The sequence below is a fragment of the Podarcis erhardii genome, assembly GCF_964252035.2.
Source record: "Podarcis erhardii genome assembly, chromosome: 2".
NCBI classification, from domain to species: Eukaryota; Metazoa; Chordata; class Lepidosauria; order Squamata; family Lacertidae; genus Podarcis; species Podarcis erhardii.
This window is the reverse complement of record NC_138498.1, coordinates 49,674,422-49,689,430: the sequence shown is the minus strand read 5'-3', so window position 1 is coordinate 49,689,430 and position 15,009 is coordinate 49,674,422. Positions and strand designations below refer to the sequence as shown.

At 40.5% G+C, this 15,009-nt stretch overlaps 1 protein-coding gene across 2 annotated transcripts in view; it reads left to right on the top strand.

Annotated features, from left to right (window-relative positions):
* SLIT3 (slit guidance ligand 3) overlaps nt 1-15,009 on the top strand; it is a 418,035-nt gene that overhangs the window by 50,806 nt on the left and 352,220 nt on the right. For both annotated transcript variants that reach the window (XM_081845905.1, XM_081845904.1), the window contains exon 4: nt 3,161-3,232. In XM_081845905.1, coding sequence (XP_081702031.1) covers nt 3,161-3,232 — 72 coding nt within the window. The remainder of the gene's footprint in view (nt 1-3,160; nt 3,233-15,009) is intronic.

The following is a 15,009-nucleotide window of genomic DNA, read 5'->3' as shown; positions in this document are numbered from 1 at the left end:
TGGCACATCATAGATCTCCTAACCTCAGTTAGTGTTGGCACTGTAAGAAGGAAGTGCTAGCCATAGGCAAATTTGGCCCTCCAGATGTTTTGGGAGTACAACTCCCACAATCCCTAGCTAACAGGACCAGTGGTCAGGGATGGTGGGAATTGTAATCTCAAAAAATCTGGAGGGCCAAGTTTGCCTATGGCCGTCCTAGCCCACCACCAAAGACCAAACAAGGCTTTATGGGTATCTTGATTATTAGTATCATGATTGATACCTACCTCTGCTTTTGGTAGATTTTGGTTGAGTGCATGAGAAATTATGGATATGGGCCTCTGGCTGTCAGGCTCAGTTCAGTGTTGAGGCCTGTATCCAGAACCCACACAGCTTACACCACTGGTCCTCCTAACCTGGCTGGTCAGACCCTCTCTGTTTCTGAGTCGTGGCAAGTGCTTTTATTTTGGTTCATGAAAGTTATCAAGAATATATCATATTTAAATATATGTAAACCATATGAAGATACTAGTGACACAATGTTTTGATAATGCTTATTGGATATGACACAAGTTATCAATTGACCTGGACTTAAAGGTTTCTTCAGAAGCAGATTAAATGTCAGAAACAGATTCTAGGGAGGAAGAAAATTTAAGTATATATTTTAAGTATTGTTTTCACATTTCACTCAGGCCATGTATAAGACAATATAATCCTTTCTTGTGTATATAGAGAGAAAGATGTCCCAAGGAAAAGGAAGGCAGTATCTTATTACGACCTGTGGTCTACTTTGGGAAGAAGAAGAAAGGGTCAGGTGGATCAGGAATTCACCCATGGTCCCTTAACCATGTAGGACTCTGTCTTGTAGTGGCCAGCCAATGTGATCGGCTCCTTTCTACTTCATCTGAGCCTTGTTTCCATATTCAAACACTTCCTCTCCTATGGTCTCTTATAGAATTGGAGCTGGTTTCACAACCTTTTTTTATTCAGGAAGGTAGCCGTGTTGGTCTGATGCAGTTGAAATTAAAAAAATAAATAAATTGTCCAGTAGCACCTTAGAGACCAACTAAGGTGCTACTGGACAATTTTTTTATTTATTTCAACTGTTTTTTTATGTTTTCCTTCAGTGCCTATGTTCAATAAACCATGTGTTAAATTCAGAGTAGCACTAAACAGATTGCATTCATTGCTTTTCCTTTCAGAACTTAGTGAAATAAAAATTTCCCTTGTTCATAAAACTTTATTGAAAATATTGTCTATAAACATATTTTGCATAAAGAATCCAAATATAAACAGATGTAGTCTTCCAGTATATTTTTATTTTGCTCACATTAATTGTACAGTGGTACCTCTGGATATGAACAGGATCCGTTCCGGAGCCCTGTTCACATCCTGAAGCGAATGCAACCCACGTCCACGGGTTGCGATTGGCCACTTCCGCACATGCGTGTGACGTCAATTTGACCGTCTGCGCGAATGGCGAAACCCGGAAGTAACACGTTCCGTTACTTCCGAGTCGCCACGGAGTGCAACCCGAAAGCACTCAACCTGAAGCAACTTCAACCTGAGGTATGACTGTAATCTAGTACTTTTCTAAGCAATAGCTAGCAATTTATACAAAATAATATACAAAATAACTAGCTGATGTACAAAATGGTTGGAGTTGGATGGTTCATTTTACACACTAATTGTTATTAGCTAAATTCACACATTAACTGTAACATATATAGAAAAAAATGCAGCTGTCTCAAATAAATTTGATTAGCTCATATAACTTTAGCAAAACTAAACAATGACAAAGTTACACCCAAATGTTCCCAATAATAAGTCTCAGCTTTACGTCTAAAGAAAGCATTGCTGGCCCAGCTGCTAAATTCCACATCTCTTTTGAAAAGCTGGTGGATTAGAAGCTAAGGAACACAAAATATTATAACATTTTTTTGTTGCTGTTAACGATACTAACACAAACATGGGCTGCCCTTCCTCAATCACACTCCCAGTTTGTTAACTGATACTGTATATTAATGCTTTTGTTTTCTTCTGTTAGATCCTATTAAGGTTGTGATGTACTTAGATGAAGTGCCCAGGATAGTGTATAGAAATTATATCTGTGAAATCTTGTTATCAGGGAGAGAACAGTGATGAGGTGATGCTGGTTCCTAGAGCCTCGACTTCCTTAAGGTCCTATGTGTAAAGAGAGAATAAATGTGGCTTTAGTCCTGCTGCATCTGTGGGTTTTAGCAGTTATCTAAGGGCTTAGTATGAGTGATTTTCACAAATCTCAAATCAGTCATAAAGTGTAACTGGTGTGTCTAAAGAAGCTCTTGGAGTTTGTACTATATGGCTCACTTCTTCTGCATAGGGTTTTTAAATGAACCATAACATAGGAAATTAAAGGCTGAAAAAGAAATAGTTTGGTAATATAACAAAGGAGCAAGAATATAAATGGTATGCCTATTTCCGAACCTAGATGCTTAGTGGAAAGAAGTGTCCTTTTATACACTATGTGTTATTCTGCCTGCAACTGAATAAATCCGGACTTGAGCATCGTAGCATGCTCTGATGTAACTCCTTGGAAATGGAACAAAAAGGAAAGAAGTGTTTGGAGTAATGGAACAAGCACAATGTAACTGTAGAAGGTGAAAACTATATTGCAGATGTGAATACAGTCATAGATACGAACAATGCTGGAATTGAATCCTTCAAGATCTCCAATATATCTTAGCACAGTATAAATGAGGGCATCTTTAAAGTTTCAAAAAAGCAGGGTTTCCATACTTAGAAACCAGTTGTAATTAGCAGTGTGTGATCCTGGGTTTGCTTCAAAAGCCATGTGGGTTTTCAAATTTTCCTGTTGAATACTCAAAAAACCTGGAGTTTTCAGTTCAACAGGATCCCTCTCTTTGCCCTGTGCCCTCTGTCATATTTTCTTGGGGTAGGAGTGTGGCAACCGGCAGAGAAAGGCTTCCTAGACACAAAAGTTAAAATTTGAAAAGAAAGGTTGCATTCAAGGTTTACTGCAATTGTCCCCGTCCCCCCAAAGATCAGACTCTTAAAAAAAACAAACTCTGAAAGATTCTGTGTGTACAGTACCATTTGTAAACCTTTATTGTTCATAACATTTGCTGTCCTGGAAGAGTCTCCAAATAATCTTTGTTAACTTTGGTCATTCTTTATTTAGGCGGCTGAACAGAAATAAACTTCAAGTTCTTCCAGAGCTGCTTTTTCAGAACACGCTGAAACTGACCAGACTGTAAGTATAGTTTTTATTTTTGGCATAGTATAAGTGCTTTGTTTGGTTCTTTAGTCAGCAATTTTGGCTGTGAGGTTTTGGTATGATGCCTTCTTGAAGTGGATTTTGAGCTGTGTCTTGGTTTATTGTACAAACTCTTTGCTGAAAAACATATTCGAGTAACAAATTTGAGAAACATTTCCTTCTCCTTTTACTGGTGCTGTAGATTTATTTAGAAATTGAAGGTTGCTGATGTTACAACTCCTTTTCAACATATTTTATACAGGAGGAGTCTGAGAAGTTGGTAACCACAAAGAGAGTGGTTTTGGTATATTCACGCTGTGATTACAGCTGTGCTGTAATCACTTACGTTTCTTGATGGAAATATCTCTTATGTCTCTGTGATGATTGTCACTTGTCACGTGTCTTGAAATATTTGCAAGATATGGGTTAACTTGAATTTAAGCAAGAATGGTCAAGCCATTGAATTTGCAGCCTCGCCTAACTTAAATTTACAGTACAGTGATTTATAAGAGAAATGGGAAAAGCAGCCCTAGTGAGGGGATGGGAAGGAGTGGTGGATTCTTTACCACATGGAAAGCCCTGCTGGCTGCTGCAGGCCAGAGGGAATGGGATGGGGAAGGGACGGAACGGAACGGGACAGGATGGGATGGGATGCACACATTGTTTTCTTCTAGTGGAGCTAGGCCAGCTCCACACGGGGAGAAGGGCACAAAGTCCCCCAGGAAATCCACAGAGTTTCCCAAAGCAACCAGGATCCTACCTCTCAGCCTGCCCAGAAACACTCTTTTTCAGGGTATTTTCACAGTCTACGACTGGTGGTAGCTTACTGTCCGCTTGAGTGGAGCAGAAGTCTCTCCTGTGGCAGAACAGTCCCACTCCCCACAGCACCCTGGTCAGCAGTGATATACTCTTCTGACAGGGACTAGTGGAGAGGTGATTGTGCACCATCCTCCCCAGTCATTAGCACTAGATGTGGGGTGGTTAGGATAGATGTGTTGGAACATTTTCTGCCCCCGACATTCTGAAAGACTTTACTCTGATAGCTCACATACAAAAAGGTTTTTTCTAGGTTTATGAAAAGGTACGTTTGCAAAAGAATCTCATTCACTATAAAAGCTTAAATTAAAAATGCTGTTGATAATCTGGCAGTCACAGCATATGCATGGCTCTCAGAATATTAATAGACCTAGCAATCAGCCAGCATTCAGCATTCACCTTTTTCCTGTCCTCTGTGCCAGTCAATAAGTTGATCTTTTGTTTCTAGCCAAAGTTAACAATAGCAAAGATGATAAAGGTTGTTTGAAAAATGCCAGGTATTTCCTACAAGAAGATAACTTCATTTTAACAAAAAAAGTGAAGTTAAGCTTTGCAAATATTTTTACTGTACAAGAATGAAGCACTAAAAGGTAACAACTCTCTTGTCTACTGAGACAAAGTTTCCCTGGATTTTAGTGTCAACTCCTTCAAACATGGGCTTTTCATTACTTATACTTCCAGTAGCTATTTAATTAAGAACTTCAAATTTTCAAATGTAGCTGAATGCAAATATGTTGTGCCTTGGTATTTTCTCCAGCAACTTACATAACTATGAGGAAGGTATGCATCCTCTGAAGGTATAAATGAAACAAATAAACCACTTGGACAGCTCTGTAAAAGCCAAAGTTATAAGGAAGCAATCAAATTATAGTATCTTTCAATACAGAATATGTCTGCAACATCTATAATTATTTCTATGGTTCTTTGTAACATCTGTTTGATATTACTGGTAGGAATATACAGGAGAATCAACCTTAAAATGGAACAAGCATCTTGTTAAAGGAGTTTGATGCATGCCTTATTCTATCCTTTCTTGCCATGAGGAGGAGTCTGGAGTTCATACATTGCATGTTTGCTTTTTCTTCCAAGGTCATTTTATTAAAGTTTTATGATACTTTACTTATACTTTCCTGCCCCCAATATAAAAGGCAAAGCATTTTTAAAAGGTCGGGAAGAAGAGGGAGAGGGGAGGGAGATAGAAATGTCTGAATTGAGGTACTTGTAACTGAATCACTTCTGTTTCAATCTATACCACTTCTAGAAAATGATTCTTGAAATAGACATTCAGATCGCTGAATCCACATATAAGTAATAAAGAAGTTAGTGGGCTAGACAGTGTTCATTGTTTAGTTATGTGATCAAAACAAAGTTAACATTTATGATTTCCATCTAACAATGGATATCAAGTTTCACTGATATTTGAAAAACCAAAACTTGTACCTTGAACAGTTGAGCCCTGCCAACCATACAACTTGCGGGAAGACTAGTAAGCTTTTCTCCTTGCACATACTTCCTCCTTGGGTAATGCTCAAATTGTTTTTCTGGTTTTTTGGTGGTGATGGTGAGCCATCAACAAGCATCAGTTTGAACTTAACAGTTCCTTCTGAATGACTGCATCAAGTTTTAATTACTATATCAGGCTAACAGAACATCTGTATATGATGTATTGTTGTTTGTACCAGCACGAGCATAGCAGCAGTGGCAGACTTTGGGCTTTAAAATTCCAGTGGCGCCCTGTACAATGCCAAAGTTCAGTACACACAACTCCTCTCACCTTCCGTTGGTCATCATTTTTGTGATGCCTCCTGCAGTGCCCTCTCAGCTTTGTGCCCAATGCGGGTGAACTGGTTGTGCTCCCCTAAATCTGCCCCTGGCAGCAACAAGAAGCTCAGAGGACTTTTGTGAAAGGAGGCAGGATCCTCTGAGGCCTTTACTTGGTTTCCTTGAGTTTAGCAGTGTAATACCAGAACTACTGTATCAACATCCTTCTTCATCTTGGTTTTGGCCAGGTTATGGGAATTTGATGGAACCTAAATAGTAAAGGATGGCATGAAATTTCTAATCATGATTTAACATGTCATAGTGTTGATGATCCTCTTTTGGTTTGACTAAGATAGATATCATTTACCTGGGAGTAACCCGCCTAAAGTAGGTTGGTTTTACTTTTGGACTAACAAGTCTTCTTTTTTTAAGTCACTTGTGCTAGTGACCATTAATTACATTATTCTGTTATGCCTCTTACTTACAACCAGCCCAGGAAGTGGTGTTGACTGTCAGCTTCTTCCTCCTCCACCACCTCTTCTTTAGTCTCAGTGTTGTCCTTGTAGAACTCAGCAAGCAGGAGGGTAGAACAAAACTAGAATTGGATCTTTCTGTCCTTTGCTCTGGCCCCACCTACTATTTTTCCCTCTGTCTTCCACCTTACTAGTCCCAGTGAACACCAGCCCCCACTCTTCTGTTGTAAGGAATTCTTTGAATTAATTGAGAAGTACCGGAGGTACTTTCTTTTATGTGTATGCACAGTTATACAAACAAAAATGTCTATCATTGGTGTGGTGCTTCTTTTTGCTCCCATGTGGTTCATCTAACTGCTTTTTAATTGTGTCTAGTTTGACATATTCCTGTTGTTATTGTTGGGTTTTGATAACAGTTCACCATGATAGCTCACTGATTATTGTGCAATACATTTCCCATAGGTTTAAGAATAATTTGGTAGAAGGTAGGTGAAGATGGATTAGATTGTGGTTGTGAGATGGGGAAACAAAAGTGAAGTCAAATTTCAACTGGCAAAGTTGACAGTTTGGGGCAATATTTCCTACACCTTCAATTCTGTTTCAACCTTATGTCTTAAAGTAGGTAGCAATTACTTTAAAACAAATAAAAAACCCCAATAAAACTAGCAAGATAAAATTGGGAAATTATGTTAAAACTGATTAAAAATTACCCCATAAACCTTTCTTTTAGAAAGCTAGCCCCAAACAAGCCCAAGACCTTCAAACCCAACAAGAGCTAGAAGAGGAATAAATAGACTATGCAGAAAAACAGGAGGTCCTTCCTTTAAATTAGTGGTGAGCTGAAACAATTTATTTAGTTTTGCTCTTTTTATTTTTTTTAAGAGCATTTCTAATTTCAAACATGCATTTCCAATCAAGTGCCCCCTTGAAATGATGTCTATTAAACATTGTCCTGGTTATTAGAAGGAAATGCACAAAAGCCTGTCAAGACTATTATTTTTAAAGGCCCCAGAAAACTGTAGGAAAGATCTAACTTCTAGCACCTTTGGAACAAGAAGCTTGTCTCTCCCATAACTTGTCTCTGGAAAGCTCCTTGGCTCAAATGACGCACAGAGGCACTTTTACATACCCTGTTATATCTCTCCCCTTTGTATCTACTTTTAACATTACAATAAAGCAAAAAAGAAATTTCTTCTGAAGCCTAGTTGTGTACTTGTTGTGAACGTGGTGGGACAGGGCTGTTCCTAATATCTGTCCCCTAACTGCTTAGGGCTAAATATATAAAAACAGCACCTTGAAGTGTGCCTTGACATTACTTGGGATCTGATGCAGACGAGAGCCTTTTTCACACTGTGCAGTTATTTAGAGAGAGAAAGCTAACCTTGTGAGGCAAGTGCCTTGTGAGAATGTGCCCTTAAATTAAAGGTCCCCTCTCATGTGAGAGCAGGCGCAAGTGGCTCACCTTGTAAACGAGCTCAAATGATTAAGCACTGCCAGGGCAAAATGAACATGACCATATTAAGCAGAGGTTGCTATGGTTTTGGCTCATTCAGGAATTGCGGCTTTACTGTGTACAGATCCCAGCAGGTCTGCTCAGAAGATGGTAAATAATTACAAGGAACACCAGTTCTCCTGGGGGCACTTCAGGTTTGAAAGGATGTTCACTAGGTCAGAGGTGAGAACTACAGACTGCTGAGAGGCTCTTGTACCATTCATCAAGCTGGAGCTATTTTTATTGCTTGCATTGCGTGCTGACTCTAAATGGCATAATTTGAACAAAATCATGTCTGGAAAAGTGACTCTGGTTGCAAATCCTTATGGCACCTTTTGGTTCAGTCTACTCCAAGTGAGGCAGAGGGCTCTGTTTATTTTCTTGAAGTATGAAAGGAACGTTAACAAATTATCTGAAATGAGTAGGAAACAAATGAGGGGATGTCAGAAAGTGAATAATCGAGGTTCCATCCTGGATTTCCAGTCTCCCCTGTGTGAAGTTAGCTACTCAAAACTAATATGTGCAGATGTTTCCCTTTTTTTCTAATGTGGCAAAATGGAAAGAGAAGCAACAGTGAATGTAAAGGGATAATCATGAATTTCAAATAGACTGGTTGATTTTGTTTTTTGTGTGTTTTTTAAAAAAACCAACAACACACCACTGATAACTAGCAAAGATTTTGTTGTATAGGAAATGTCTTCACAACGTTCAGAAAGAGAACTCTTAATTCTCTTAACAGAACAGAACAAAAAATATTTTTTTCTCTTTTTGTCTTCTTCTTCTGCCCAATTAGTGGTTAGAATTTTCTTCTGAAAATCATAGACTTAATGTAGATACCAGATTGTGCAGTAACTGAAAGCAAGTGTAAGCTGTTCATAGACTGTAGCACTGGTACAAGGATACTTGGGTTTAAATCTCCACACAGACGAATTCATAGACTTGTGTAGCATCAAACACAGGTTTTCCAGTGAACATACACATGTCCATGCACACCAGCCAATCCTGTAACAGGTGTTTTCAAACATCTATTTGTATGAATACCATTCATTTTTCCATGTGCATTTAAACCAAAAATTAAGTGTGCACTTGTGCATTTGTAATGTGCTCTTCTGTCCTTGGTAGCTAGTCAAAATATGTGTTTGCTATTGACCTAGCCCTTGCTTCTAGGGGCAAGGTAATTCTTTTTTAAAAATAAAATAAAATATAAGAAACATGTAATATTCTGAAATATACAACAATGCATGATAATACCAAATCCCAGGTGCAGGTGAGGAGAAGGATTTCCATTTACTATTTTTTTACATTCTTCTGACATTTAGTTCAGTTTTGGAACTGTCCTTAAAAGTAGCAGGAATTTAATTTTGAGGCCATGCTGATCTTTGAAGGTGTTTGAGCACCTTCAAGTAAGTTCCTGTACTGCTCTCTAGTTCTGAGCATGCTCCTTTCCCTGGAGGCTGGCATGTGCTTTTTTGGGTGTGTGGGGTGGTTGTTTTTTTTTGACCTAGTGCTGACTTCAGAGAGGCTCAGAAAATAGTTTCATTGCTTCCTGAATCTCTCAGAGGCTCACTGTGAAGTCTGGGACAGTTCTTGCCTATTTCTGGGCTCTTTGAGAAGGGCAGAAGCTCTTGCCAGAATGGTGTGGGTTTTTTTAATGGCCCTACCAGTGGTAAGCTGCCCAGAGCATTTATGCACTCTAGGTTAACTACTTATTACTCTAAGAAATATCACTTATTTGTGCTTAGATAAAATTTGATATTCCTATATAGATGCCTTGAATTTGTTTGAGGGAGGGAAGAAGACACAAATGTAATAAATAATTTGCTAATTGGTAACCTGAACACTAGTTTTCTGGGGGGTGTGTGGATTTTATCTTTCTTTAATAGATTGGCATTTAAATATTACCAGGCATCATTTTGGAAAGTCCTACACACCACCAATACCTATAACCTGAACAAATATTGATCAGTTTTATACAGTCGTACCTTGGTTCTTGAACGTAATCCGTTCTGGAAGTCCGTTTGACTCCCGAAACATTTGAAAACCAAGGAACGTCTTCTGGTTGGCTGCAGGAGCTTCCTGCACTCAAGCGGAAGCAGCGTTGGACATTTGGCTTCTGAAAAACATTTGAAAACCGGAACACTCACTTCTGGGTTTTCAGCGTTTGGGAACCGAAACGTATGAGTACCAAGGCATTCGAGAACCAAGGTACGACTGTATTTTGAAAGTTTCTACAAATATTGGTCAATGGAACATGTACTCAAAACAGTATATAGCCCCAGGTAAAAAACAAAAACAAAACACCATTCTAAGCATGCTGTGAATGGAATGGGGGTGGGGAGTGTACTTCACAAGGGACTTTTCAGAAAAGTGGGGAAACCCGTGTGCCATCTACGTTTCTGTTGCTTCATGTGAATTTTACACTGTAGTTTGTAATACCAGTAATTTGTGTGAGGAAAGGACGTAATCACTTGTGCAAGGGAACTATTCTAGTTCACACCAGTAATAAATATATATATAAACCAAATATATATATAATATATATATATATATATATAAACCAAACGCCTGGCTGACAAAGACCACTTGACAACTGAGTTACAGAATCTCTCAAACGTGTTAATTGCCAATGGATACCAGCAAAACAGGATTACGAAGCTAATCCAAAAGGAAACACCCCCAAAAAACCAAGACACAGAAGAAAACAATGGCATGGCCCTCCTTCCTTATATCAGGGGCACTACAGATAAAATTAGCAAAATCCTCCATAAACACAATATCAAAACAGCCTTTTGCACCAACCAAAAAATAGCCAATATCCTCAGAAACCCCAAGGATAAAATCCAGTTGGAAAACCAAGGGATCTATGAAATACCCTGCAAAGTCTGCCCAGCCACGTACATTGGACAAACAAACAGACGAATAAATGCACGTATCGCAGAACACAAGAATGCCGTCAAAAAAGAAGAAAAAACTTCCTCTCTTTTCCAACACATGAAAGAAACAGGACACGAAATTAATTTTGCAGATTCCAAATTGCTCTTTAACACGGAACATCACCACAAGAGAATAATCATGGAAGCCATCGAGATAGAGAAACACCCTCACAACATGAACAAGCGTGACGACACATCCCGCTTGCCAGACATCTGGAAATTAGCCCTCCCCACAAAAACTGACACCAGATCCAGAGGCACACAGAACGCCAACACCAATCAACCACACCAGACCCAAACCCAGACCCTCTCCACAGATGAATTACAGACACCATCCAGTAGCCAATCCATGGTGGCACCTCCGGATGCTGCACCCCCCTGCAATCCCTACACAGATCTGGCTGACACAAGCCACAAAACCACAGCTCGCCCCTATACACGAAGCCAAGCCAGAGCACAACTAAGTACAGTACAGCCATCTTCTCAGGAAAACTCTTCACAAAGTTCAAGAGGTCAAGACACAAAGACTTTAGCAACTAATCCACACCTAATGACCCACCTAAGTGGTACTCAGGATATCACTCAAGAAATCACTCAAGATATCTCTCAAGTAATTAAGGAACAAAAGAAGAAAAGGCACACTAGCCTGGGAACTTCCTCTCTGCCCAGAACATTGGAGGCTATACGAGTGAGACCTCGTCGAAACGTCGCCTAGACACCCCAACTTTTACACGGGAAGACACCCGAGGACACCAAAACCTCCATATATATATATATATATATGCTTTCGTAGATTTTCACGGGTACAGGAATGCAGGTTTTGGTGTCCTCGGGTGTCTTCCCGTGTAAAAGTTGGGGTGTCTAGGCGACGTTTCGACGAGGTCTCACTCGTCATCTTCAGGCTGGTGCTTTCGGCTTCTTGTTACTGGAACAGAGCAGGATCTCAGTGTTTGAGTTCCTATAAATACTGTAGAGGGGGTGTGGTGTATAGCCTCCAATGTTCTGGGCAGAGAGGAAGTTCCCAGGCTAGTGTGCCTTTTCTTCTTTTGTTCCTTAATTACTTGAGAGATATCTTGAGTGATTTCTTGAGTGATATCCTGAGTACCACTTAGGTGGGTCATTAGGTGTGGATTAGTTGTTAAAGTCTTTGTGTCTTGACCTCTTGAACTTTGTGAAGAGTTTTCCTGAGAAGATGGCTGTACTGTACTTAGTTGTGCTCTGGCTTGGCTTCGTGTATAGGGGCGAGCTGTGGTTTTGTGGCTTGTGTCAGCCAGATCTGTGTAGGGATTGCAGGGGGGTGCAGCATCCGGAGGTGCCACCATGGATTGGCTACTGGATGGTGTCTGTAATTCATCTGTGGAGAGGGTCTGGGTTTGGGTCTGGTGTGGTTGATTGGTGTTGGTGTTCTGTGTGCCTCTGGATCTGGTGTCAGTTTTTGTGGGGAGGGCTAATTTCCAGATGTCTGGCAAGCGGGATGTGTCGTCACGCTTGTTCATGTTGTGAGGGTGTTTCTCTATCTCGATGGCTTCCATGATTATTCTCTTGTGGTGATGTTCCGTGTTAAAGAGCAATTTGGAATCTGCAAAATTAATTTCGTGTCCTGTTTCTTTCATGTGTTGGAAAAGAGAGGAAGTTTTTTCTTCTTTTTTGACGGCATTCTTGTGTTCTGCGATACGTGCATTTATTCGTCTGTTTGTTTGTCCAATGTACGTGGCTGGGCAGACTTTGCAGGGTATTTCATAGATCCCTTGGTTTTCCAACTGGATTTTATCCTTGGGGTTTCTGAGGATATTGGCTATTTTTTGGTTGGTGCAAAAGGCTGTTTTGATATTGTGTTTATGGAGGATTTTGCTAATTTTATCTGTAGTGCCCTTGATATAAGGAAGGAGGGCCATGCCATTGTTTTCTTCTGTGTCTTGGTTTTTGGGGGGTGTTTCCTTTTGGATTAGCTTCGTAATCCTGTTTTGCTGGTATCCATTGGCAATTAACACGTTTGAGAGATTCTGTAACTCAGTTGTCAAGTGGTCTTTGTCAGCCAGGCGTTTGGTTCTGGAGATGAGAGTCTTGGCTACAGAGTTTATTTGTGCAGGGTGGTGGTGTGATTGTGCATGTAAGTAGCGGTTGGTGTGTGTTTTTTTCCGGTAGATAGTGTGTCCTAGGGAGCCATCAGGTTTTTTGTAGATTAGGACGTCAAGGAAGGGAAGTTGGTTGTTGGCTTCTATTTCCATAGTGAATTGTATTTTGGGGTGTAGGTTGTTGAGATGTGTGAGGAAGCTATCCAGTTTTTCCTTCCCGTGTGGCCAAATTACAAAGGAACATCACCACAAGAGAATAATCATGGAAGCCATCGAGATAGAGAAACACCCTCACAACATGAACAAGCGTGACGACACATCCCGCTTGCCAGACATCTGGAAATTAGCCCTCCCCACAAAAACTGACACCAGATCCAGAGGCACACAGAACACCAACACCAATCAACCACACCAGACCCAAACCCAGACCCTCTCCACAGATGAATTACAGACACCATCCAGTAGCCAATCCATGGTGGCACCTCCGGATGCTGCACCCCCCTGCAATCCCTACACAGATCTGGCTGACACAAGCCACAAAACCACAGCTCACCCCTATACACGAAGCCAAGCCAGAGCACAACTAAGTACAGTACAGCCATCTTCTCAGGAAAACTCTTCACAAAGTTCAAGAGGTCAAGACACAAAGACTTTAACAACTAATCCACACCTAATGACCCACCTAAGTGGTACTCAGGATATCACTCAAGAAATCACTCAAGATATCTCTCAAGTAATTAAGGAACAAAAGAAGAAAAGGCACACTAGCCTGGGAACTTCCTCTCTGCCCAGAACATTGGAGGCTATACACCACACCCCCTCTACAGTATTTATAGGAACTCAAACACTGAGATCCTGCTCTGTTCCAGTAACAAGAAGCCGAAAGCACCAGCCTGAAGATGACGAGTGAGACCTCGTCGAAACGTCGCCTAGACACCCCAACTTTTACACGGGAAGACACCCGAGGACACCAAAACCTGCATATATATATATATATATATATGTCTGGTATCAGGTTGTTTCCAGGAGGCTCATACTGTAGAATATTTTATTTGAAGTGAATGCAGGGGAAGAAATTTAAAATCATTGATACATGAAAAACTCAGACAAATTTCTGCCTGTTTGTTATGATATACATTTGGATGAAAATTTTTGCAAAATACAAATTTAGTACTAAAAATGTAGAAGATAGCCATGCTAGATTGCTTTATAGTATATAGCAAGGAATCTGAAGCTGGCTAAGAAAGCTTCTAGTATATCCAATTTAGTATGTCTGTACTATTTGCAGAGCTTTGCGTGTAAGATGTGAATGAACTTCATAGCCAGATTCAACATAGGCCACAAGAGAGACATCCATCACTGTGACTAGAACCAGCTGAAAGCACAATCTCATACTGTTGCCTGATAATGGATTTCTTCAAACCAAGGACCTGAAAGCAGTTTAGTTCAGAAACATCCAGAAAATAATTTCTGAAGATAGGAAAAAGGCCTATTTGCAGTTGATGGTGAATTTCCATCTTATACTAGCATGTAAAAAAATATGTGGATAAAAGATGTTTGCTAATCATTTCCTAAAATGTATTCACTCTAAAATGCTTTTGTTTCTGTCAACAAGTGGAGCATATATATTGTTACTAACTTCAGCCAAAAGAAGTTGAATGTTTCACAGTGGTTAGTACTAGACATGGTCTGTTGTCTTAACCATGGTTAAGGTGACAGATGTACAATGAAACCATGTTTTACATACTTACTGCACACCTAATTCCACATTCTGATTTGCAAACTAATCCCCTAACCTTCATTTAGGTGATGTAATACTTAGCCATGTGTCAGGGGACTGCCATCGGAACAGGGAAGGGAGGCAGAGGGGCCGTTGGGATACAGGGAACCTCCGAAAATCTTGTGAAGCAGTTCCTCTTCCTGCGGTGGAGAAAGCCACACCTCCAGTGGGGAAGAGGGGAAGGGACCAGAGGATGCTGCTGGGAGCCCCAGCGCCGCACCTTGTCAGTCTGAGGGTGGGGAAAGCCACACCTCCAGGGGAAAGGAGGGGAAAAGGCTAGAGGATGCTGCTAGGAGCCTCAGCACTGCTCCTTGCCAGGCTGGCCAGGAGGGAAACATGCCTCTTCCTTCGCCCACATTGCGCAGAGGGTTAAAACGCAAAGAAGGAATTAAACGGCTGGGGGTGACTAAGTTCTTATGTTGGGGGAGGACCTGGAAGGGACCA